General features: G+C 38.7%; 3 protein-coding genes across 4 annotated transcripts; 1 reads left to right on the forward strand and 2 right to left on the reverse strand.

Moving 5' to 3' along the window:
• The first annotated feature begins 155 nt into the window (after positions 1-155).
• LOC108045982 lies at positions 156-8,140 on the forward strand. 2 transcript variants are annotated; one of them, XM_017125494.1, is made up of 4 exons: positions 156-331; positions 4,139-4,226; positions 4,628-4,959; positions 5,046-8,140. In XM_017125494.1, exons 2-4 carry the CDS (start codon positions 4,217-4,219, stop codon positions 5,760-5,762), a joined length of 1,059 nt encoding a protein of 352 aa, XP_016980983.1. In that variant the 5' UTR covers positions 156-331; positions 4,139-4,216; the 3' UTR covers positions 5,763-8,140. The 2 variants fall into 2 exon arrangements, with proteins under 2 accessions (XP_016980983.1, XP_016980982.1); XM_017125493.2 differs by lacking the exon at positions 156-331 and adding an exon at positions 2,668-3,862.
• A 270-nt stretch (positions 8,141-8,410) lies between these two features.
• On the reverse strand, positions 8,411-10,892 carry LOC108045981 (zinc finger protein 777). The gene is made up of 4 exons (XM_017125492.2): positions 10,775-10,892; positions 10,123-10,707; positions 9,083-10,049; positions 8,411-9,025 (listed from the first exon to the last, which is right to left on the reverse strand). Exons 1-4 carry the CDS (start codon positions 10,814-10,816, stop codon positions 8,514-8,516), a joined length of 2,106 nt encoding a protein of 701 aa, XP_016980981.2. The 5' UTR covers positions 10,817-10,892; the 3' UTR covers positions 8,411-8,513.
• A 917-nt stretch (positions 10,893-11,809) lies between these two features.
• Positions 11,810-12,277, reverse strand: LOC108045973 (C-type lectin 37Db). Its single transcript, XM_017125482.1, has one exon. The coding sequence runs from the start codon at positions 12,275-12,277 to the stop codon at positions 11,810-11,812; it is 468 nt and encodes a 155-aa protein (XP_016980971.1).
• Positions 12,278-22,108: the final 9,831 nt, after the last annotated feature.

A 22,108-nucleotide genomic window follows, 5' to 3' on the forward strand; every position in this document is an offset into this window, starting at 1 on the left:
GCGAGAAATAAACTGATTTGGCAGCACCGCTGGAGTGCGGAGAGAGTAAATTGGGGAGCGCGTGTCCGCTCTCTCTCTCATTTTCGCTCTCTTTGGCGCTGTTTAGTCAATTCTCCAAAAATCGCGTCGCGTGCTGTTTTGTGTAGTAAGCGCCATTCAGTTTTTCACTCGCCGCCGCTGGTCCGCTTTTCCGCTGGTTTTCCTGCATTTCCTCAGTCGAAAAATACATAAATACAAATAACTAAGAAAAAACACTTTTGTGATTAAACAAGAAGGAAAACCAACAGCCAAAGACGGAGACGGAGATAGAGGGGGATAGCGAGCGAATCAAGTAAGTTTTGCACTGAAGGTGATTGTGATAGTGTGTGTGTCAGACGGAAAGAGAGAGGGTCCTGAAGTTGCAAGCTTAAGCTGAGTGCTAAATTTAGAACTCAAGCTGAAGGCTGCACCACCCCCGCGCTACCCCACTGCCCCTCTCCACCCACCACCCACCTACGTCAGACGCTCTCCCAAAAGGGAGAAAGAGAGAGTAAGTGAATGAGTGTGTGTGTGTGTAGTATGAATGGAACAAAAGTACGGAGGGGGTGCATGTGCATGTGTGTGTGGGTGTGCTTGTATACATGTATTTGTGGCACGTAGACTCGTAGTAAAATTTTCCGCGTAAAATTGAAAGCAAATTGAAAAGCTCACTAGGGAGTTCGCCAAAAGTGCCAAAACTTCCTGAGAAATAATAATGGTTTTATATGATTTATATAAGAAAAGAAATAGTATGTATAAAAAATGAATTTAAAAAAAAAATGTTAAATACAGCCCAATGTACAATAATAAAACAATTAAAAAACCAAAATAAAACAAGACAGTAAATTATAATAAAACGGTTTAATGAAAAGTTAAACGCTTATCCTTAAGTTGGGAAGTTTAAAATTTCTTCGTGGTAACATAAAATCCCTATACGTGTAAATCGTTTTTGCAATAATACAAATTAAAGGAAGTAAAAAATAAACGTGTTTTGTATGGCAATCTAAAAAATATTGAAGACAAAATATGTGTATAAAAAACAATTAAAAATATATATAAAAATGCAGAAAACTGCCTCGAGTCTTCAAACAACCAGTTCGTGCGTAGTTTTTCATGTCATGTTTTCCACATTTGATGGCGAAAAGCGTTGCAACGAGTTTCGTACGCTTCGTTTTGTTTCACTTTTTTGCCGAGGTTTTCCTTCTTCTTTTATTTTCTTCTCTTCCTCTCTACTCTTATTTTTGCTGCCACACGTTACTACTCATAGACATGGATATATAGGCATATAGTCATAGGAATAGGAACCTGCCCGCTCCAGCTGGTTATTCTTTCGATATAAATGCTAAGGTGCGCGAAAAAGTTGTAGCGCGATTAAAAATTATTGGGTACATGGTCAGTGGGGCTTTGAGAAACAGTACTTAGGAGTAAGTAAATATTATATTCGGGATTATTATTATTTACTAACAAGAACAATTTTTGTCCGTTAAAAAAAGTTGTTATAAATCTTAAGAGATTATTGAGATTGATATGACGTGCTCGGTAAAACAAATCTTAAATGATTGGTTAGGATTTTAATTTAACCCGATTATAATCTTGAGTGTGGCAATATTTATTAATGTATTGATTAAAATAAAAAATGGAATTTAAGACCCATGAACCTTTACAATTTTGTTTGGCAGCTTAAACATCGTTGTTGGAGGCACGAGTTAAGCGCGCATGTACAAAAGCGAGCAGCACTACGTTAGACCCTGCCCCCTCTGGAACCCCCCAATTTTCCATGAGCGCCCACACGGGCATCGCATCCAAAGTGTAGTAAGTGCACTTTGTGAGTGCGGCCAGGGTTGCCAGACGAGTGCGATTTTGCTCAATTGTGGGGTGGGAATGGGCGAACAATTCAATGAATGGGAAAACGCCTGCACACAAAAGAAAACCAGACGAAAGAAATTTGCCAGGGAATGTTAATTTTGCACAGCTAATTACTACACGCCGATTATCTAGAATCAATTATTTTGCGCAACTTTTGTAATTAAACATGACTACATTGTTGTGTAATACGATCAGGTTATAAGTTTAGTTTACTTTAATAATTTGACTAGTTTTTTATGGTTTTTGATTTATACATTCTACGTTTTTTGCTGTCTCTCCTTTAATATTACCCAATTTAGGCCTTAGGGCTGGTCTTTGTAAATCATTCTATATCTCGAAATTTTCAGTTGATTTGATGCTTATGGTAATTTCTATTAATAACGACCACAACTTTTGGAACTATAAATTAGAATGATATATTTAATTATGTATTTTTTTGTCTGTCAAAATATTTATTTATTTTGCAAAACAAAGTTCCCAATCCCAGTAAGTTAATTAAATAAGTTTTCAAGAAATGTATTTGATTCGAAAAGTAAATTTAATTTATTTGTGTTTATAAAGATTTTTTTTTGAAGTAGAAATGCTTCTTGAACTACAATAAATATTCAATAATTTAATGATAACAAAAATATAGAAACAAGAAATTCTTTTCCTATTTCGTTAAAAAAATACATTTAAAAAAATTTGTTAGTTCGGGTTTACCTAGTCCATCTGGTAACTCTGAAAATTGCAAGTGAGAAGAGAACGTAGGTTGCACGCATTGGAGAATTTTTTTGGGGTATGGGGAATGTTGTTCTCTCTCCAGCGCCAGCGCAGAGATTTTTAGAGATTTGGAGACAACAGTGTTGCTTTGCCACATTGTGGGCGCAATGAGTTTTCAGTTGGAGCGCAACGTTAGCCGGTGACGGGCGATGGGATATATGCGATATATACGCGACTTATACCCGATATACAAAGTAACGCCGTAGTAATCAGCCAAGTCAGCAGGCGTAGGCGGATCCAAAACAGTTGCACAACTACCGCATTTCGTGAGGAAAAAAATAAATCTATGAAAATAAATATATATAGTGCCACAAGGTGTTTAAAAACCAATTTCGATGGGCTAAAAACCTCGAAGCCCACAGTTTAACCCTTCGGTGGAGCGGTGTGCCTGTTTTTTTTTATTTGCGGATTTCGTGTCGTCTGGTTTCCGTTCCCGTGCCAAAAAAAATCGATAATTCCGTGCTGTATCGGGTGTTTTGAGTACTACGCGTAAGGACCAAGTGTGCGCAAAAGAGATTGTAAGAAAGAGAGATTGTAAATCACAGTTAAAGACTCAAAACTACAAACATAAAATTTAACTGACTAAAAATGTATTTTTCTACATAAAAGTCAAGTACCAGAAAATTAATAAGAAACCTGGTTTTAAAATCATAAAAATGCTTTTTTAACATTACCACAGAGAGAATTCTCTCACCGCTACCATTTCTCGTTATCTACCGAATTACAACCAAAGAGAGAGTAAGAGAGAAAGTGGGAGGAGAGAGCACGTAAACGTGATTGAAATTTTTGCACAAAAAGGAAGCGCCGCTTACGCTTTACACGCGGGTTAAGAAGAAGAATTGCAAAACGAAGCAGCGCGTAAAAATAACAAACAAAAATACATGCGGAGGCGTATAAATAGAAACAGCGTGTAAAGCGCAACGGCAAAGAAGTCGGTAGTATGTAGTAATAGTAGTAGAAAAAGAAGGCGAAGGGGAAGTAGCAGGAGGAGGAGAAGAATAACGAAGTAGACGTCGACTGCGACGCCGACTGCGACTGCGGCGTCGTAGTAAGTTTTTCTCCTGTACGTGTGCGCTGCGTGGGTGCATCGTATTTGTTGTGTGCGTGTGGCATGTGAACCGAATAAAAGCCAAAGCGGAAAACCATGATAAAGTTTGTCAGGCAGAAAAATCGCGAAAACACACTAAGGGTATCCAAAAATTTTATGCGTAAAAAGGTGCGATTTTTAAATATTTTCAATAAATTTATGCAATTTGGTTTTTCAAATTTTTATTTTTTAAGTTGCGGGGTACGATTGTACTTCACAGTTATGTATATTCATAAATTGATAAGTAAACTATTATATTTATTCATTTTTTTTATTACAAGATATATGTTTATTTGAAACCTTAGGATCAAACAAGCTTTAGCGATTTTTATTAAGATTTATAAATTAAGTATATCAAATTTATTTTGAATATATTTTATGAATACAAGGTTTTTTCTTCCGCAGCGTGAATCGAATGACTCTGGCACCGAATCTGATGGTGAACTCCTCGATGTGGAAAACCAACGTCACTTAGACGTGGATATGGAAACTAGTAAGTGCTAAACAGCAAATACGGGTTTTGAAGACAAACTTTAAAACTATTTCGAAACTAAAAACATTAAGTTGAATTCCATTCACATTTTTGGAATCTTAAACAAATAACAAGTAACTGAATGGTTTTTTATGAAAGAAAACTGACTGTGGCACCTTGTTTTGGCAATTGAATGATATAGTTTTGTAATTGGAAAACAGATTTTAATTAGTTAAAAATTTAAATCTTTTTTATCTGACCTTCTGTATTGTTTAACTTAATAATCTTAAATGTGATTGTGTATTATTTTGAAAATCAAAAGCTTCAGAGCTTCTTAAAATGTAGTAATTAATTAAGGGACATGTTAACATGATTTGCGCAATCTAAAGAACCCTATTAATATTATTCATCCCATCGCTTAGGTGTTGCTGGCCAGAAACCAATCGCTCCTGCAATGATGTGTCACCAGCAGACGTCGTCATCCTGCGCCCATCTCATGTACGACCAGCACAGTTCCGAGGAGGAGCTGGAGGTGATCAACGGGCCGTCCTCGCAGGCTGGTCAGCATCCCGGCGGAACGACGGCCACGGGCTCTTCGTGCGTCTCCCGGATTTCGAATCGCGGATGCACTTCCTCTCTGGACACGGAGGCGCCCTACGAGGAGCGGGCCACCACATCCAACTCGAAGCGCTCCAGCTCCACGCTGATGGTGGAGAATCGCAAGCGATCGCTGGCTCACAGCTCCGACGATGAGGTGGGTTCTGTCGAAATTGTCAGACTGTCTGACCATATATTTTTTGTCCAATATTAATCAAATCTCTGCACATTCCCCAAAAATAGTTGCGCAACTCGCTGGAGCCAATATTGACGCCCGTGAATTTTCGCACATCGCCGCCATTGGAGGCATTCAAGCCAAATCGTAGCCATATGATGTTCCGCTCCACAACGCCACTGATATTATCGGAGGCCCGATGTGGCATCGAAAATATTAAATTATGTGATAATAGTGTAAACGAGGAGAATGGCGACAACGGCGGCGGTGGCGTGGCAGCCAATAGCAGTAAGTGTGCTAAGATTGGTGCAGGAAACACCATCGGAACGGGAACCGGAACCGGAAATGGCAACGGTGCCAATGAGAACGAGCCGAGCGCGAGTGTGATCAAGGCGTGCAGCAGCTCGCTAAAGATGAGCAACAGCAGCCACCACATTTACCAGCCGCAGCCGAAGTATAGTTTCCACTACAACAGCTCGCGGAGCAGTCCGGCCAGCACCACCGGCTTGGATATGGAGGTGCGATCGGTCAGTCCGCCGGCGAAATTGTTCCACTGCGCCATATCGCCCAGGCGGCGACCCAGTAACAATGCCAGTGGTCAACCCGGCGGGGGCGCCACAACAATATCACCGTCATCGTCATCATCATCAGCCACAACAACGACACACAATGCTGCCAATTCCGCCGGAAATGCCGCCAACGTCACCGCCGCCGCCACCCAGAGACTGCAGCGACCGCATCGGCCGTGTTTAGATTTTGATAAGATGCAGCAGGTTAGTCTCTAATGCAGAGCACGCTAACACCAGATCAGCCGGAAAAGGGACAGAGTCGTGGGAGGATGGGGGGCGAATCAAAGACTTTTTATACGAACCAACAACCACAGCAACAGGCCACTGAAACTGAAACTGCAATGGGAGGATTGCTGAAGTACCTAGGGGTTAATGAAGGCCCTAGATAACTGGCAGCTCGGAAACAACCGGAGCAGGTTGAAGGACTCAAACAGCAAGAGGAAAATATCATCAAATCAAATTATATAAATCTAAAGGTAATTCAAATTTTAACGCAAACCAACAAAACAAAGAGAGAAACCTAAAATTTACAATAGATGCAGCTATTTTTTCACAATTTTAAACTGAAAACTGTAACAAAAATGCGAACGAGGATCGAAACGTTGATGAAAAAACAATAGATTTAAAAGCTCCGGGGCGTAATGCAGATCGAAAGTTGATACAAAAAGAATAGATTTCCAGGGGGCTGTAAAGAAAGATATTCATATGCAAGTCATATGGAGAAAAGGATCACAAAAATTGATTAAAAATAAATATAAGTAGGGTCTGGGGGTGTGTAAAGAAAAGGAGTAAAGATTTAGACGATAAAAGGCCAGCCAGTGGAAACTGTGAACTGTAAATATTGTATTTGTGAGGGATAAACCAAAAAACTTTTGAAGAATTGGCATGCCATCGATAGAAGAACGAGCGAAGTTGAATGTATTTTAATTATTTTAAAAGCCGACGAAAAACACTTTTGGTGATGTGGCAGAAGACTCAAAACTTGAAAAAGAGAATAATTATATTTCTATAAAATGATGGAAAGCTGAGAAAACTGTGAGCGGCTTGAGGGAAAGTGGGAAATATGGAAAGGAAATAGCATAGCAAAACACTTGGGACGAAGAAATAGCAACAGCAACAATGTGAAGCAACAATAGAAACTGAAATAATATAAACAAAACAAATGCAAACAGAACTTTTTGTATGAGAAACAAGGAGCCCAAAAAGACACTGTCGCAGCGACAGTTTAAAAACAGTTAAAATATGTGTTTAATGTACAACATAAAATAGCAAGCTATTTTATAAACAATATTCAATTTATCCACAATTAAGTGAATCAAGAAACGACAAACAAACAAAACCAAAAAGCTGCCATTAACATTCATGCATACGATTAAAACTCTTTAGTTTTACCAATATGATTGATGATTGCTTAATGGGAAGACTAGTAAACGCAACAATTAAACAATTGGCAAATGTTTGCAAGCTCATATGTGTATTAGTAAAGCATAATTACCTTTCTTTGTCAAGTAAATGAAGAAACAAAACAAAAAGGAACGCATCAAGTAAACCCATATTCAATTCAATAAAAACCGAAAGAAATGAAAAAAACCAAAACCAGTAAATGTGTGCAACCATAGCAAAGCAAAACATACATTTTTAAGTACCATATATATGTAAAACCAAGCAATGAAGCAAATCCAGAGCGAAATATTCAATGTAATGCTAATTTTAAATCATATTTACTAAAGAAAAGCAGGCAAAATTTAAGTTACATTCAAAAGTAGTCAATGGAATCGCAAGTTTCGTATGCTAATTTTTTCAATAACCATCTCATGCCCACTAAAAATGTTTCACACACCACCACCCAACATACAACACTTGAAACTCTCAACACATTCAACCTACCAAAACAGCATAATCCACACCACCAAGACACCAAGAATAAATATAATAATAGCGGGGAATCGATCGAGATGATGGAAGTCAGGCTGGGAGATGCGAAGTGCAGATATGATACTGATACTAGGAATGCAGTTTTCGTAATTTTTAATTAATTAAACAAAACAAAGAGAGAAAGAACAGATGAATTATATTATATATGTGTAACGAACGGGAGAATCGGAAGATATCATGGACTGAGCGTACATAAAGCGTGGAAAAGATAGGAAGCTGGTGAAGCATTCAATACTAGGATTTTAGTTTATAAGCTCTAAAGCGATGGAAATTATTGTGAGAACGGCTAACAAATACGGAAAAAGCACACACAAATCTATGGAATGTTTGGCTGCGGGGCGTTTATGTTGAATATTTTTGAGAAACAAAACAAAAACGACAAAAAAAAGTGAAAAACAAATTATGTTGTAAACAAAGAATACAAAGATTTCATTGCGTTTTGGGCCCAACTGACAGGCGCCCAAATACTTGTGTTGTACATAGTTACATTAATAATAACAATATATATTTAATATATATATATATACTTACTCATTAACAATTAAGTCGATGAACGGTACAAGTGCAAAAAGAGAGAAAGAAGTATGAAAAACAAAAACATTTGAGAAAAAATGAATGAAATGAAGATGACACAAAAACATAAAAAAATAATAAAGAAATGCTCTGCAATAGAAGAGTTTGGAGTATGCATTTTTAATTTATAAATATCAACGTGCCATTATCTGAATTGTTAATGTTGTCATGTTCGGAGACGATTCTTAATTTTTTAATTTTTTGATTATGGTATTTTAAATTGAAAAGAAAAAGGTTTTAACTGGTTAAATATATATTTTCAGAGTAGGAATCTCACTGAGTGGAAGCTCCAATTTTTGCACGACTTTTTTCTTTATTTTTAATATTTCTGTTTTATAAATAGAAGCATGCTTACATTTCTTGATTAACCGTCCTATGTCCTTTTTTATTTACATAACTTGTACAAAAATGCGTACGATATCTGTTATCCTATTTTGAAGAAACCTTGGCACAGCATGGCTATAAGCCCAGAATTTCCTGCTTAGTTTGGTCGCTCATGGCGTCAGACTTATTGTGTTGGGTGTTGGTGGGCACCTCGCCATCCCTATCGATTGGCATAAGTTTGTTGTTAGCAACTGCCTTTTTCTTTTTGACTTTTTCCGCAGGTGGTTGATTTGCTCTGGCGGGATCGTGAATCCGGGAATGTCGCTTGAGATCCCCAGACACCCGAAATTTCTTCTCGCAGATAAAACACTCATATGGTCGCTCGCCAGTATGCACTTTTATGTGACTTAGCAGATATGAGCTTGCCCGGAAAGTTTTGTCACAATATTGGCAAGCGTAGTTTCGTTCTCTGGTATGAATTCTTCGGTGAAGAACCAGGGAGTATCTCCTAGAAAAACTCTTTCCACAGAATTCACACATGTGCGCCTTGATGTCACTGTGTCGCGAGATGACGTGGTACTTCAGGTCGCCCCATTGCCGGAACCTAAAGTCGCACTTTTCGCATTTGAAGGGTTTCACTCCGGAATCTGTGGGCGATTAAGGATTAGTTGTTACTCTGTGGCAAATTCTAAACTAAGACTCACGTGTCCTTTCGTGGGCCTTTAGGGCACTCTGTGTGTAGAACGATCGATCGCAGCTGTCGCATTTATGGGATCGCTGCTGATTGTGCGTGTACTGATGATACTTGAGTGCATTATACGAGTTGAAATCCCGGTTGCACTTGTCGCAAAAGTGTTTTCTTCTCGTCTTACTTTCCGTCTCCTTAGGCAAACTCGTATTCAAGCCATCCATCGATAAGCTTTCAATGTGGTCCTCAGCCTCAGGATCTTCTTCTTCAAATGGAGAAGGTGGCCGGCTGTCGGTCATATCATTCTCTTCCAATTTAAAGGCTTCACTTAGCACTAGATGAGATCCTTGTAGTTGTTCGATCGATGAATTAGGCCGAGGACAAACAGATGGAGGCGGTGGTGTTTGGCAGACTGGTGGTGCAATCAACAGGGTTTGCTCATTTCCCTCGCTGACTTTGGGCAACGTTTTCTCTAATTTCGGCTGCCCTGGAGGTTCTGCCTTTTCGGAACATAGAAAATCCAAACCCATGTGCTCGCTTTCATGGGGATTCTCCTTGAGAAGTGGCGTGGCCTGTTCCTCAGAAGCTGGCGGAGGTTCTCCCGGCAGCAGGAGAGCTGGGAAAGTGATGTCCCTGAAGTTGTTATTGAACCATGGGGCGGATATTCCACTAGAGGTTAGTTCAAGATCCTCCAGTTCATCGCAGGTGTCCTCTATCGAAACCTTGTCCACCACATTTCGAATGCCCTCGAGCATATCCTCCGTATCGCTGAACTCCACATCGTCCACCACGGGCACAGTATTGGGAGTGCTATTGGTGTTGACCACCACGGGATTCAATTTATCTGTGGCTTGGCCATGCAACACCATATTGACTCCCACGTTGGTTACATCGTCCACATGATGACTGATGTTGTGGAAGTTCTCGAAGTTCAGCTGCACATCGTGGAAGACCTGGTCCAGTTTGGCCTGCTCTTGTTGAAGCTTTGGGAAAAGGATACAAAAAAATGTCATTATACAATTATTCTCATCAAATTATAAAATTTTAAATGCTAACCTTGTCTTGGGCGGACAGTCCGCACATATCGAGTGGTTCCTTTTGCTGCTGTTGCTGGGGATCCTGAACCATGGTGGGCTCGTAGTGCTGTTTGAGATGTGCGAAGAAATCCAGTTGCGTGTGTACAGAGTAGCCGCAGAGTTCGCAACTATAAATGGACGTGGGAGCCACATCCTGGACATGTTTGTGCTGGTCCAGATCAGCGTCTATGTTGCCCTTGAGTTTCCGGGAAATACGCTTCTTGTGGGGCAGGACCTTGCGCGCGTTCGTGCAGGAGGCATTACTGTGGGCATACAGCAGATCCTCGTCATCGTGCAACCCCGTTGAAACGTCGATGGGAACCGTGGGCTCAATGGCCAGAGCTGGAAAGGCGGGTTGGGAATCTGGCTGGGGGACAACATCATTTTCCGGCGATGACTTCACAAATTGAAAAATGGTGTTGTGAAAATTCAGTTCCGGTGTCAGCGGTTCTTTTTCCACGTAACCCACTCCGTTTTCCGAGTTTCCCGAACTGGGATTCGTGCGATCTATCAGATCCATTATAAAGTGGTTCGGATCTCGCATTAGCTCGGTGGCCAGCAGCGTCTATTTGTGGGTTGAAAACGGGTTAAGTCTCGGGTCCATATTCGTTATTTCATTGTACTCCACTTACATGATCGATGAACGGTTCCGTGTCCACTTCTTTGCGCTCCATTTTGCCTGATTATCACTTAACTTCATTAAATTCTTGGGGAACAAATGTTTTACATTAATTTGCTAACAGTACTGGAAAGCGGTGAAAGTTGATCAGCTGTTGCTGGTCTATCGATACCATCGATGCCACATCGATAGCAGTGTTGAAAAACCGCGGAATTTGAAATAATACCTTATCAATTCCAAACATTTCAACATTGTTCAAGCAAATTTACTATGTGATTTATTTTATTTACAACAAAATGTTTACAAAAGGTACTGTTTTGATTTTATAAGCGCCACAGAAATGTTATTTTTATTTTTTGATTATTATTTTCTTATCGTTTAAAATACGTTATTCCTTTAAGATTTTCCTAGTGTTCCCATTTCTTTAATTTAACTTTTTATACCCGTTACTCGTAGAGTAAAAGGGTATATTGTATTCGTGCAAAAGTATGTAACAGCTAGAAGGAAGCGTTTCCGACCCTATAAAGTATATATATTCTTGTTCAGGATCACTAGCCGAGTCGATATAGCCATGTCCGTCTGTCCGTCTGTCTGTCCGTCTGTCTGTCCGTCCGTATGAACGCTGAGATCTCGGAAACTATAAAAGCTAGAAGATTGGCATTTTGCATGCAGATTCTAGGAGTTCCTACGCAGCGCAAGTTTGTTTCAAAAAGGTGCCACGCCCCCTTTAACGCCCACAATAGCTTATATACGATTTTAAAAATTTAAATATTTCGGAAAAGTAAAAATGCAGTTTTATTGTGTTTATCAATACCTATCCCTTTAGCTGAGTAACGGGTATCTGATATTCGGGGCACCCGACTATAGCGTTCTCTCTTGTTTATATTAAAGGATTCAAGGTTTCCATTTTATTTACTTTAATTTTAATTGAAATACCTATTTAAACAAAATTGACTTGTTTACAAATTTTTTTATTTTTTAGTTGTGAACATGGTGTTTTGCTTTTTATAACTTAACAAGTTGTGTATATGGTGTTTTTATTTTAATATTAAACTTTATTGTCTAACTGACAAATGAAATGGAATCCCAAATCACACTGCCGTGTAGACATTTGACCCAAGACTAGGAGCACACAGTCCTCTTTAATATCATCATAATTAAAGGGTTCATCTAACATCCAGTTTAGAAATGTTGCAGGTTTCCCAGAGGCCACGGATACGAAATCGCCCTCCTTTATCTTTTGGTTAATGCCCAGCCAATACACAGCTATTTGGAGTTTCTCTTTGATTCCGTCAAACTCTTCTTGGTTTTGGAAAGCCGCTAGATAACCTCCTTTTTGCCGACACGCGATTTCAGCACCAGTCCAAGATTTCCTATCCTCGTGTTCGATGAAAAAGTATCTTGATCCAATTCGCTCGAATCCTGGCGTATCAGGTTCCGGGTTTCCTTCTAATTTGGCCTGGATCCCGTCCAGTTTTTCCTTTGCTTCGTCTATGGCGTTCAGAATCCTTTCCATATCTGTCAGTGTTTTACTTAGAGCAGCAGTTTGACCTTTAACCTGCTCTCTGAGATTGGCAATACGATGACGGATTGGATGAAGTGCCTCGTGAATGAATGGCCCGCATTCAGTTGAGTTATACTCGGACTTTGCCATCCCAACAAGGATGCAGGTCAAAATATAAATTAAGAACTTTAACATTGTGAGTGCGTAGAACCACGTACGGCAAATGTTGCCGAAGACTAATTTCGAAGAGCTTTTGCTGACCGCACTTATATTAGATCATCATCGTCGTGGTCTTATTGATCAAAATGCTTTTGATATGACCTTTATATCAAAAGCTAAAGTTAAGCTTTATGGGCCACCTTAAAGCACATCGCTGATTAAAATCTAATTCAATTTTACAACGTACACTCGGAATTCTTAGAAACTTAACATTCATTATATTCATTAAAAAGTACCTCAAGATCTAACGTTTTTGATTCGAATTTGAATTTAACGTTTAATTTTTTTTGTTCAAACACTTTTTGATTTGAAAAATTGTTTAAAAGTTTTAATAAAACAAAAACTGGGAATTTCTCAAAATCAAATGTAAATAAAACTAATAACCGATAATATAGATATAAGTGCTTTAATTTCACGAGTATCAAAGTGTTTGTTATGATTTATTGTTAAACTCTTTTTCGAATTGGAGTTCGTCAAACATCAAAGTGCATTTGTGCTCGACTCTCAAAACTTCCTCCCCCTTCGTGACTTGTCAATCGGATCGTTTAAGGTGTTCCTTGATGGATTCCTCAAGGGATTCGATTGTTATTGTTATGATTCATGGGAATTCGTGTGCGTAATTATCCGATTTGATCTAAACAAAGCCGGTTGATATTTATTTTTACACCAGTTTTAGTGAGTCAGAGGAGATCAAAGATGCAAAGCCACAAAAATATGTGGATTGTCTAATAATTGTTTATTAAACATTAATAGACTTTGGGCGAAGTGCTAAGCAGCCGTCGCTCGTCACATAAAATTGTCGAAAGAGTGTTCATAAAATTTTATGGAGTTTTTTGCGGTTAGTCGGCACTTGAAGTCGGGCCTATAAATACCAATGAGAACATATGGACGCTCCCCTTTCCCTTCTCCCTTCTCCCCCTTAAATTTGTGGACCTAAGCCCTCTGATCCGTTTACCATAAATATGTTGATATATCACTGAGCAGGATTAGCTTCCTGTTTGCGGCCATATGGAGATTGGAGATGTTCCGGGGACTTGAGGGGAAACTGGGGGAACGGTTTGGATTATGTGCCACTTCAGAATGTGGAATATATATGAAGTGTTAATTTGTAATGGGAATGTTTATGGCTCTGTTTGTTGTGGAACTTTATGTTCCATCCAATTGGTTTGTCAAGAAATGGGGAAAAACGAGAGAGCCATTAATTTAGGGGTTTTCAATATGGCAACAGCTTAATATTTAATTTAATATTTGTTGGGGCGTTATATGGTTTTTATTTTTAAAAGGGATATTTAATTCTATAAGGTTTTAATTTCGATTTCGATTGTATAAATTCATATCTATTTTTTTAATATAATCCCAAAGATGTTCAGCTGTTTTGCTCTATGAAGATTTTGATTTTTTTAAATTTCTTTCAGTTGTGCTCTTTCAATTGTAATATTATTCTGCGCTATACAAATATTGTTTTTTCATTTGGGGGAAATGCAAATTGTTTGCTTTTTGGCTCACACACTACTAACGCCCACCAGCTGCCCACCAGAACCCGTGATTTATTCCTTCTATTTCCATCCTTTATAGACACAATGCTACCTGACTCTGGTTCTTTGGATTATTTTCTGTGTGTTTATTTTGCGAGCTACCAAGCAATTTTTGTTTGTTTTTGGTTTATAGTTTTCTTAAATTTTGTATAAATAAATATGAAATTCTTTTTGTGGTTTTCAAATATTTTTCGCAAATATGAAATGTCAATATTTGCTTATAGAAAAATAATAAAAGTATTAACCTGCATGGGTAAATGGGATTGTTATGGTTGGTTTCTTGGAATAATTTTAGTATACAAGAGAGGTTCCCTTCGTTCCGTTTTATCGATGAACTTAAAAATTACTATTCTTGAGAAAAGAAATAAATTAAGTTTAGTTATAACTTCTGCCAAAACCAATATTTCCCACTTGATTTTTCTAACAATTTTGCCTTCAGCTCGTTAGAAGTTTGAAGAACAAAAAGAGGCTGCAAAAAAGACTGCGGCTGTACAATAATTACATGGTATACAATACATAATGCCATTATTATCATAAGCGTGCTTTTTTGTGGATACAACAAAAGCAGCAGCAAGTAAGTTTTTGTAAAAAAACACAACACAAGCGTAAGGACCTCCTCCTTCCGCTGCAAGGAAAGGCAGGAAACATGCAAGTGCCCAAGTGCCTTCTTTTGTTCTTCGTCACGTACTGCGGTGCTATGGACCCTCCTTGCCGACCTCCTCCTCGGAAACATCCAAACCCCATCCTCACATTCGGAAATAACCAAACAAGTGCAGCAGTGGCAAAACCACCTTACAACCACACGGATCCGACGCGAAGGACCAAGGACCAGAAGCAGGACCAACCTACCGCAGACTCGAGTTTTTCGCTGCTGCAAAAAGAGGAAGCGGAAAGGAGGCCCATCAAGAGCGGTTCGATCGCTGGAGAGAACTTCAGATACCCTGGTATCTAGAGGGTATATTGAGGTTTTCAAAAAGTAAATCAATCAGAGAGCTCTAATATTTAAGTAGCATTTTTACTTACAAGAAAAAAGCAAAATGTTATATGACATTTGTTATATTTTATTTTCGAGTAATTCAGAAAATCGGTTAAATAAGAAGAGTAAGTAGAGTTAGATTTGCAAAAAAATTTACTTGAAAAATGTTGAAATTTGTTTATGATCAGAAGAAATGTATATTATATTATAAAATAAATTATAAAAGTATTTAAAATATATTTAAAAACTCTTTAGAGATATTTCCTAATCACTACCATTTCTAAGAACCCAAATTGTATTTTTTTTAATTCTCATTGTTTTTTGTTGCCTCTTAGAGTTTGTCGCCTTGCGGGTCCAAATTATAAAACAAAAGCTGTAAAATGTAGCCAAATGCAAAAACAAACAGAGGAAAGACAAGCACCACAATTTCGCCCTTGGGGTTTGAAAGTCCCCCCTGTTTTTCCGGCTCCACCCATTAAACCTCCATTTTCCCCTCCTTTTCAATTTTCTGTTGGTGCTGCTGCTGCATAAATATTGTCAATAGCAACAACTGCAGACGGCAACAACAGCAGGATTTTAGTATTTTGTCTGGCCGGGGGATTGGAAAACCCCGCCCCTTTGGGCCCCACCACCCCTGCTTCCTGCCACATTTTTCCCATTCTTTGCTCACGTTTTTTTTGTTGTTATTGTTGTTAACAATTTTGTGCTCATCTCAGCGAAAAATCTGTTGACGCAATTGTCACGTGCTGTCCTCTGACGTTTTTTACTGGCATCTCCGTCCGTGTTCTGCCAAAAAGATGTTTTCTATATAGTTTTTGAACACATGTAAAGGGGCATAAGGATTCTCTTGCCTCGTGCCACTTTTGTCCCCGTGTCTGAGTTTTGAGCTCCTCGTTAAGTGCAATGCGGCGACGTACAAGTGGCGACAGCAATCTGATTTACTTACCCCCTTGTAAAAAGGACATTATGTGGGGGATAATGAGGCATGATTTCTGGGGAGGAGAAGAAACAATTTCTGGGGATGTAGAGTATTTGTTACTTAATGATTTGTAGTGCAAACATCATTAACCAGCAATTCTTACTCGTTACCTTTAGTATCACCCTTTTTTTAAATCTTGTGTTATAAAAACTTTTTCTAACACTTAACATTAAATTAAAAAGTAAAATATTTAAGAAAAATTGATTTACTGTGTAACTTTTTATAAAACCTTTTTAGAAAGTGAATTTGTTTGTTTCTAAAGTTCTAAAAAACAGGGATAACTACATTTATGGCACAGGTGTTAGCATACAATAGCTTGTTCAAGCCAAACCAATTTCTTTTAACAATATCACACCATAACCACCGAACTAATTAAAGAAATCTCCCGCTTTATTTGCAGTTGCCAATGTGCTTCCCCTTCTTGAAATGTAAAACATATATAAAGTGAAGTCGGGAAATCGACTCATGAACTACCCGCTAAGCTTGCACACGCTCGCACTGCTCTACCTTTTTGCCAATCTCGATATTCCGACATTTGTGTGCCGCGAAACAGGGGGAACCCAACGAAACCCAAGTCCATAGTCCAAAATCAAAAGAAAAAGCCAAGCCGGGGCATAAATATATATTTGTTTGCAACCAAATGAATCCCGCCTCGCAAAACGCATTCGATTCGAGTGGAGAGCGATAGTTTTCACATGTTTTGTTCGAGCATTAATTCCGTTTAAATGATTTCGGCAACAGATTTGAGCTTTGCACGTAATCAAGTGGAAATGAATTTGACCAACACAAGAGGTTTATACACATCATTTTGCCTGCCTTTATTTTTGCGGTGTCCCATTAGTTTGATTGTTTCGAAGGCCATTGAGCCGTGAAAAATATCAGAGAAAAAATCGAAATACCGAAATGAGCTGAAATTTTTAAATGCGAAGGTTTACATTGGTTGATAGCCGTTTTCAGGACTCGCAACGGGACGCTGCCGTAGATATTCAGGATATTATGCATCGAAATTCGACTTAACTCGATTTCAACGACCCATTTTAATCAAACATTATTGAGTAGATAAGTTAATATTATATTTGTATCAAAAATAGAGACATATATACTTGGATACGACTTCTTAATTCGTTATTGACTGGAATAAGTATGGCTTATCAATAATAAAATATTTATTAAATATTTAAGATATATGATGTGTGGAAAAGAATTCCTTAAGCAATGTATAGTACCCGCTATTCATTAAGGTCATTCGTTGACAACTTTGACCTTGTAGTCCCAACCAAAAAACCAAAAATTATAAACACCAAACTTGAGATTAGTTGACATGTCGTGACTGTGACCAAAGAACGCGACAGGATCTCCGAAGGACTCCAGTCGAAGGTTAATGTACGACCACAATTTTGCGTTAGATCCCAAAGTTTCAACCAAAAATACGTACGGTTAACCAGGAGAGGCCAAAATATGCCATTTACTTTGGCCACACATCGTTGAGCGTGGCTCAAGGACGAGTTGCCGTTCGAGGACTCAAGGACGCATCGGAACTCAAGGAAACACGAGATACTAGCAGCAGCTGAGTTTGGCCTGCTTGCTGTCGTCGGGATGTCAAAGTCAGCGGGTGCCATTTCGAGTCCTGCGCAAGGACCTTTGTCTCAACATCCTTACTCGAGGCTCATCATCTCGCAGCCAGGCGCATCCTGCCGCGTGGATCCCCCCTGACTCTGGATTCCTATTCCCTGTTCCCTGTTCCCGATTTCCTATTCCGATTTCTGGTGCCTCCTCCGGTGCGCCGCTGGTGCAAATCGCCGGCATTTAACACTAACCTTCCGATCTCTGCTGCCGGCCAAAGGAATTTTCCAGCGGGCAACGGCACAAAAGGACAACGGCAAGTCGCTTTCCAAAATCAAAACAGCACCTGAGATTTGGGTAGGTGCCTTTGGCAAAAAACACCTTTGACTTGTGTCTGTTTTGGAAATTTTAACACTGCAATAGAGTCTTAAGAATTCAATAGTTTAGGGTTGATAATTATCTCTTGAAATAAAAACTAAGAATCTACTTTTTATAAATATTCTTTAAGATAAAAAAACTTCATAATTCGCAATTAAAAAATATATATTTAATTTATTATTTATTGATTCTTAAATATGAACAATTTTAGAGTTTTACCAATTGTTCCTTGTATTTACCGACTCCTCCTTTTAGACTCACGTCTTTCCCTTTTTTTCCCCCATCTTCCTTGTTATTCGTCACATATTTACCCAATGATAACCAAATATTTTCGATGCCAAGACATTTTCCAATTTGAAGCAATGAAAACATACAAGTCGCTGGCGGCCTTTGATGTTGCACGTTCATCTTCGATTTTCCTCGATTCCTTGCCGCATGAAATTTGAGTGACTCAGTCAGACTCAAGTGTGTGTGTCCTTTTCCATTTTGGATGTGTGGGGATGTTTCGATTTTTTTTGTAATTAACCGACTTTCAAACACATCGGCGGCACTGCCTACTTTTGTTTCCTTTTCGGTACGCGATGTTGCCACGTCCACGCCTAAACACTTCACTTGCCGCATGTGTTTCTTGTCCCCAGTCCTGGGCTACACAGGGAAAAATTTATTAAGTATGAAGAGATTTTATATGGTTTAACCATATAATTTTTAACCAATATATTTTGTATGGTTTGACCAGGTTTTTTGTACCAATATTCCATATTCCATATTAAAAAAGAATAACATGATTATAGTATTTAATATCCAAATTATATATTTATCAACAAGAACTCGGGGAGTTTTTTCCGGTGCACTCCTCTACATTTTCCACGGCTGTATCGGATTTCCCCAGATCCCCAAGACATTAGCTCGAAGTTAGGCAGGCGCCTCGAAACGTCAGCGAATTTTGACCGCCTGCGCCTGTTTGTGTTAATGAGAAAGTGTCATCGATTTGACGTCGCGGCAAAAGACCAAACGCATTTCCCATCTTGTCATTATGTCAACGAGGTGTGATCTGACTCGATTTTATGGCCATACCTTGGGCAAGTTGTCCCGAAGTTGATGAAGTGAGCCACGAATGAAGCTGACACAGTTTTGCGTGGCCACGGAAGGAAGTAACTTAATTGGAAGTGGGAAATTCAATCTAGTAAATAGCCAACTGTTAAAAAAATTGCTTCTTATGTTTGTACAAAGAATATATAAGCGATTAGTATACAATTCGGAATATTTTAAAAATATTTATTAATAATATTATGTTTATTTAACTAAAACTTTATCATTTTGAAAGGTTCTAAAACTGTACAATATACAAATTTGTATAGATTTCTTTCTCCTTTCTTAACCAAAAGGTGTTTTTTTATTCATAATGTCTTTGAACTTCACCCCTAGACTCGAGGCACATTTCAAAATGCCCATAAGCCAATCATCTCGTGATACTTCGATCCTTCCATCACATTTCCCAGCTGTTGGATCCTTTGGTTATTTTGTCCAGATCCTTCGCTCATATCCTGTTGCTGCATAAATCGAACATAAATTCCTGCTGCTTAGCAGCCCTTGTAAAAGTTAATTGCTGTGTTAACACGTCCAGGCCAAAACACAAAGAACCGTCTGCTGCTCATTTCAATAAGGCCAAAAAGGAATCGATTTTTAAGACTATTAAGACAGAATCCGCTTAGAAAGAGAGAGGGAGTCTCCTTTTTTGACTTTTTAATTGTGTTTGGCTTGGTTTTTCGGAGGGGTTGGGGCGATCCTTTCGATTCCTTAAACATTTTGCACGCGCTGCGATCATTTGTGGTGATTATATATTGTTTGAATTTCTCCTTTGATTGCGTCCACAGCCAGGAACGAGGATCAAGGATCGCCGAGGCATAAATCAAGGACTCCCGCTGCGGAGCAACGTGCACGCATTCCCTCTCCCTAATATTTTCCAAAGGGCGTGGCCCAAGTCGGTCGAATAGTATAAAAGTCAAAGCCAAAGGCCGAAAACAAGAAATAATTGAGACATTTGTTGGCGGCGGCGGCGGCTGTTATTTTTTTTTTTTTATATTTTTGGTCTACCCGCAATGACAATGTGATAAAATGCAGCTAAAACAATGGCTTCAAAGTCGGCCTCCGAACTCCTTTTATGAGTTCTATGCGCAAAGGAACGGCTGCTCCTTGCATTTTTCAGGTGACATCTTCTTTCCACCTTTCGGCACGTTGACAACAATAAGTGTCGGTGGCTTCCTTTTGGTCCTGCAGCTCCTCCACCTCCACCAAGGATATATGCGGCTATTCTGATCTTTGCCGATCGCCTTGATTATGTTGTCACATCTTTGTTGCTGGCACAAAAATCACAAGATTAGACGAACATCACGGCGATGATGATGAGGCGATATAGTTCAAAGCGAATGGAAGTCGGCTTCTTTTGGCTACTTTATGTGGATTATGTTGTCACATTTGGCACAATCGGGTTAATGGGTTTTCGGGGAACTTGCTCAGCTAAAAAGGATATTGTAATCGATATGGGAAGATCAGTGGGGAGATCAGTAGGATGATATTTTATTATCTGCGAGGTGAGAATATCTCCAAAAGGTGTCAACCAGAATGTGGATCAACAATGAAAATGGGTAAAAGACACAAATATTTTAAGCTGTTTATAAAACTAGAAGAAAACGGGATTAGGGGTTTATACTAGATGGAAATTTGTAGGGATACAAATAAGAAGTCTAAAATATTTTGCTAAATGCATATATATTTGTCGCAAGAAAAGCTGGAAATGAAAATAAACTCAAAAAATAAATTATTACATTAATGGAAGAAAGAAATGTTAAACAAAAATGTATTTTAATACGATTGAAATACAAATAATAAATTCAAGCAAATGTAAGGAATATTAAATTCTTTAAAAATATTTAATACAATATAAATTCTGTTATAAGGCTGAAATTTCCTAAATACACCCTGCCAATGTAGTACAGTCTCTCCCTGATCCCGACATCTTAATCCAAATGCTCGCAGGATTGATTTTGAATCGCAAACCGACAAGGACATGGTGCAGCTACTAACGAGCAATTATCGCCAGCTCCCTGGCGTGGTCTCCCGATTTCACACGCCCAGAAAGGGAGAGATATAGAGGCGTAGGTCCTAACCCCTGAGATATCCTCTATAGAGCATCCTCATAACGCATTTGCTACGCTTTGGGGGGGAGTCCCACTGCTTGGGAAACCTGCAAGGACTCACTGAGTCCTCAAACTGATGCATCCTATATGGTATATACCATCGCAGCACACACACAGTCGTATCCTAGTTGTTAGGACACAATGGATGAAAATATTTTCGTCCTGTTGTCAAATGATTGCATTTAATGTATCGAAATCTGCGTGACGAATCAACTTAGTTCTGGCTAGCAAGCTGCAATGGAAAAAAAGGGAACGATGACTCGTAAATGGTGGATGGCAACCAGTTGCCCTTTATCCTTAACAATTCGATCAACTATAGCGGGCGAGATCCTTCCAGGTTTTTATGCATCCTGTCTGGCAATCCCAATCCCAACCGCATGGACAACTTAATCAATAAGTCGCAGTCGCCCACCGAAGGATGCGAAATATTTTTTTTATGTACCTCGTTGTGGAACTGATCGATTTCAGTGGGTGTTCACTGTACGCTTGGAGTTCCTTTCAGCTCGTTAGGCTATAAAGTTGTCAAAGAAGGTTGCTTATGATCTCCAGCTGTTTCCATATGGGGGAGGTGGCTCAACTTAAGTGGAACTTGGACACACATATGGTTTGAAAATAAAACAAATTTCAGTTGTTTCCGAAGAGGGAAAAATAAGAGGCGCTCTTGAGAGCGGGGATCTTAATTAAAGGAAATAAAACATTGAAATTTTTATACATTTTTTATATATATTTCAAAATGTATACATATATTAAATTAAGCCTTTCCCAATTGGGCTAGCTTTGTTTTAATACCAAAAATATATATTAAATTGATTCATTATCTATTTATAAATAATTATTAAATGACAACTTAGGTTATTAATCGATTCTGTGATTCAGTTAACCCCTTTTTGTTTAACTTTTCATTGTTAAATAATTTTTACAATGTGGGGTGTTGGAATATGATACATATTTATGATTCTTTTGCAATGAGGTGAACCATTTTTTCCACTACCTGGT

This window comes from Drosophila rhopaloa, unplaced genomic scaffold (genome assembly GCF_018152115.1).
Source record: "Drosophila rhopaloa isolate 14029-0021.01 unplaced genomic scaffold, ASM1815211v1 contig_2, whole genome shotgun sequence".
NCBI lineage: Eukaryota > Metazoa > Arthropoda > Insecta > Diptera > Drosophilidae > Drosophila > Drosophila rhopaloa.

Bases quoted from the DNA above. Each gene is read 5' to 3' on its own strand.
- LOC108045981 (XM_017125492.2), bottom strand. From the start codon at position 10,816: ATGGAGCGCAAAGAAGTGGACACGGAACCGTTCATCGATCAT. The intron at 10,050-10,122 runs GTTAGCATTTAA...CTTTTCCCAAAG, and splicing joins GACTGTCCGCCCAAGACAAG to CTTCAACAAGAGCAGGCCAA. The intron at 9,026-9,082 runs GTGAGTCTTAGT...AATCGCCCACAG, and splicing joins AAAGGCCCACGAAAGGACAC to ATTCCGGAGTGAAACCCTTC.
- LOC108045982 (XM_017125493.2), top strand. From the start codon at position 3,791: ATGATAAAGTTTGTCAGGCAGAAAAATCGCGAAAACACACTAAGGGTA. The intron at 4,227-4,627 runs GTAAGTGCTAAA...CCCATCGCTTAG, and splicing joins AGACGTGGATATGGAAACTA to GTGTTGCTGGCCAGAAACCA. The intron at 4,960-5,045 runs GTGGGTTCTGTC...CCCCAAAAATAG, and splicing joins CTCACAGCTCCGACGATGAG to TTGCGCAACTCGCTGGAGCC.
- LOC108045973 (XM_017125482.1), bottom strand. From the start codon at position 12,277: ATGGAAAGGATTCTGAACGCCATAGACGAAGCAAAGGAAAAACTGGAC.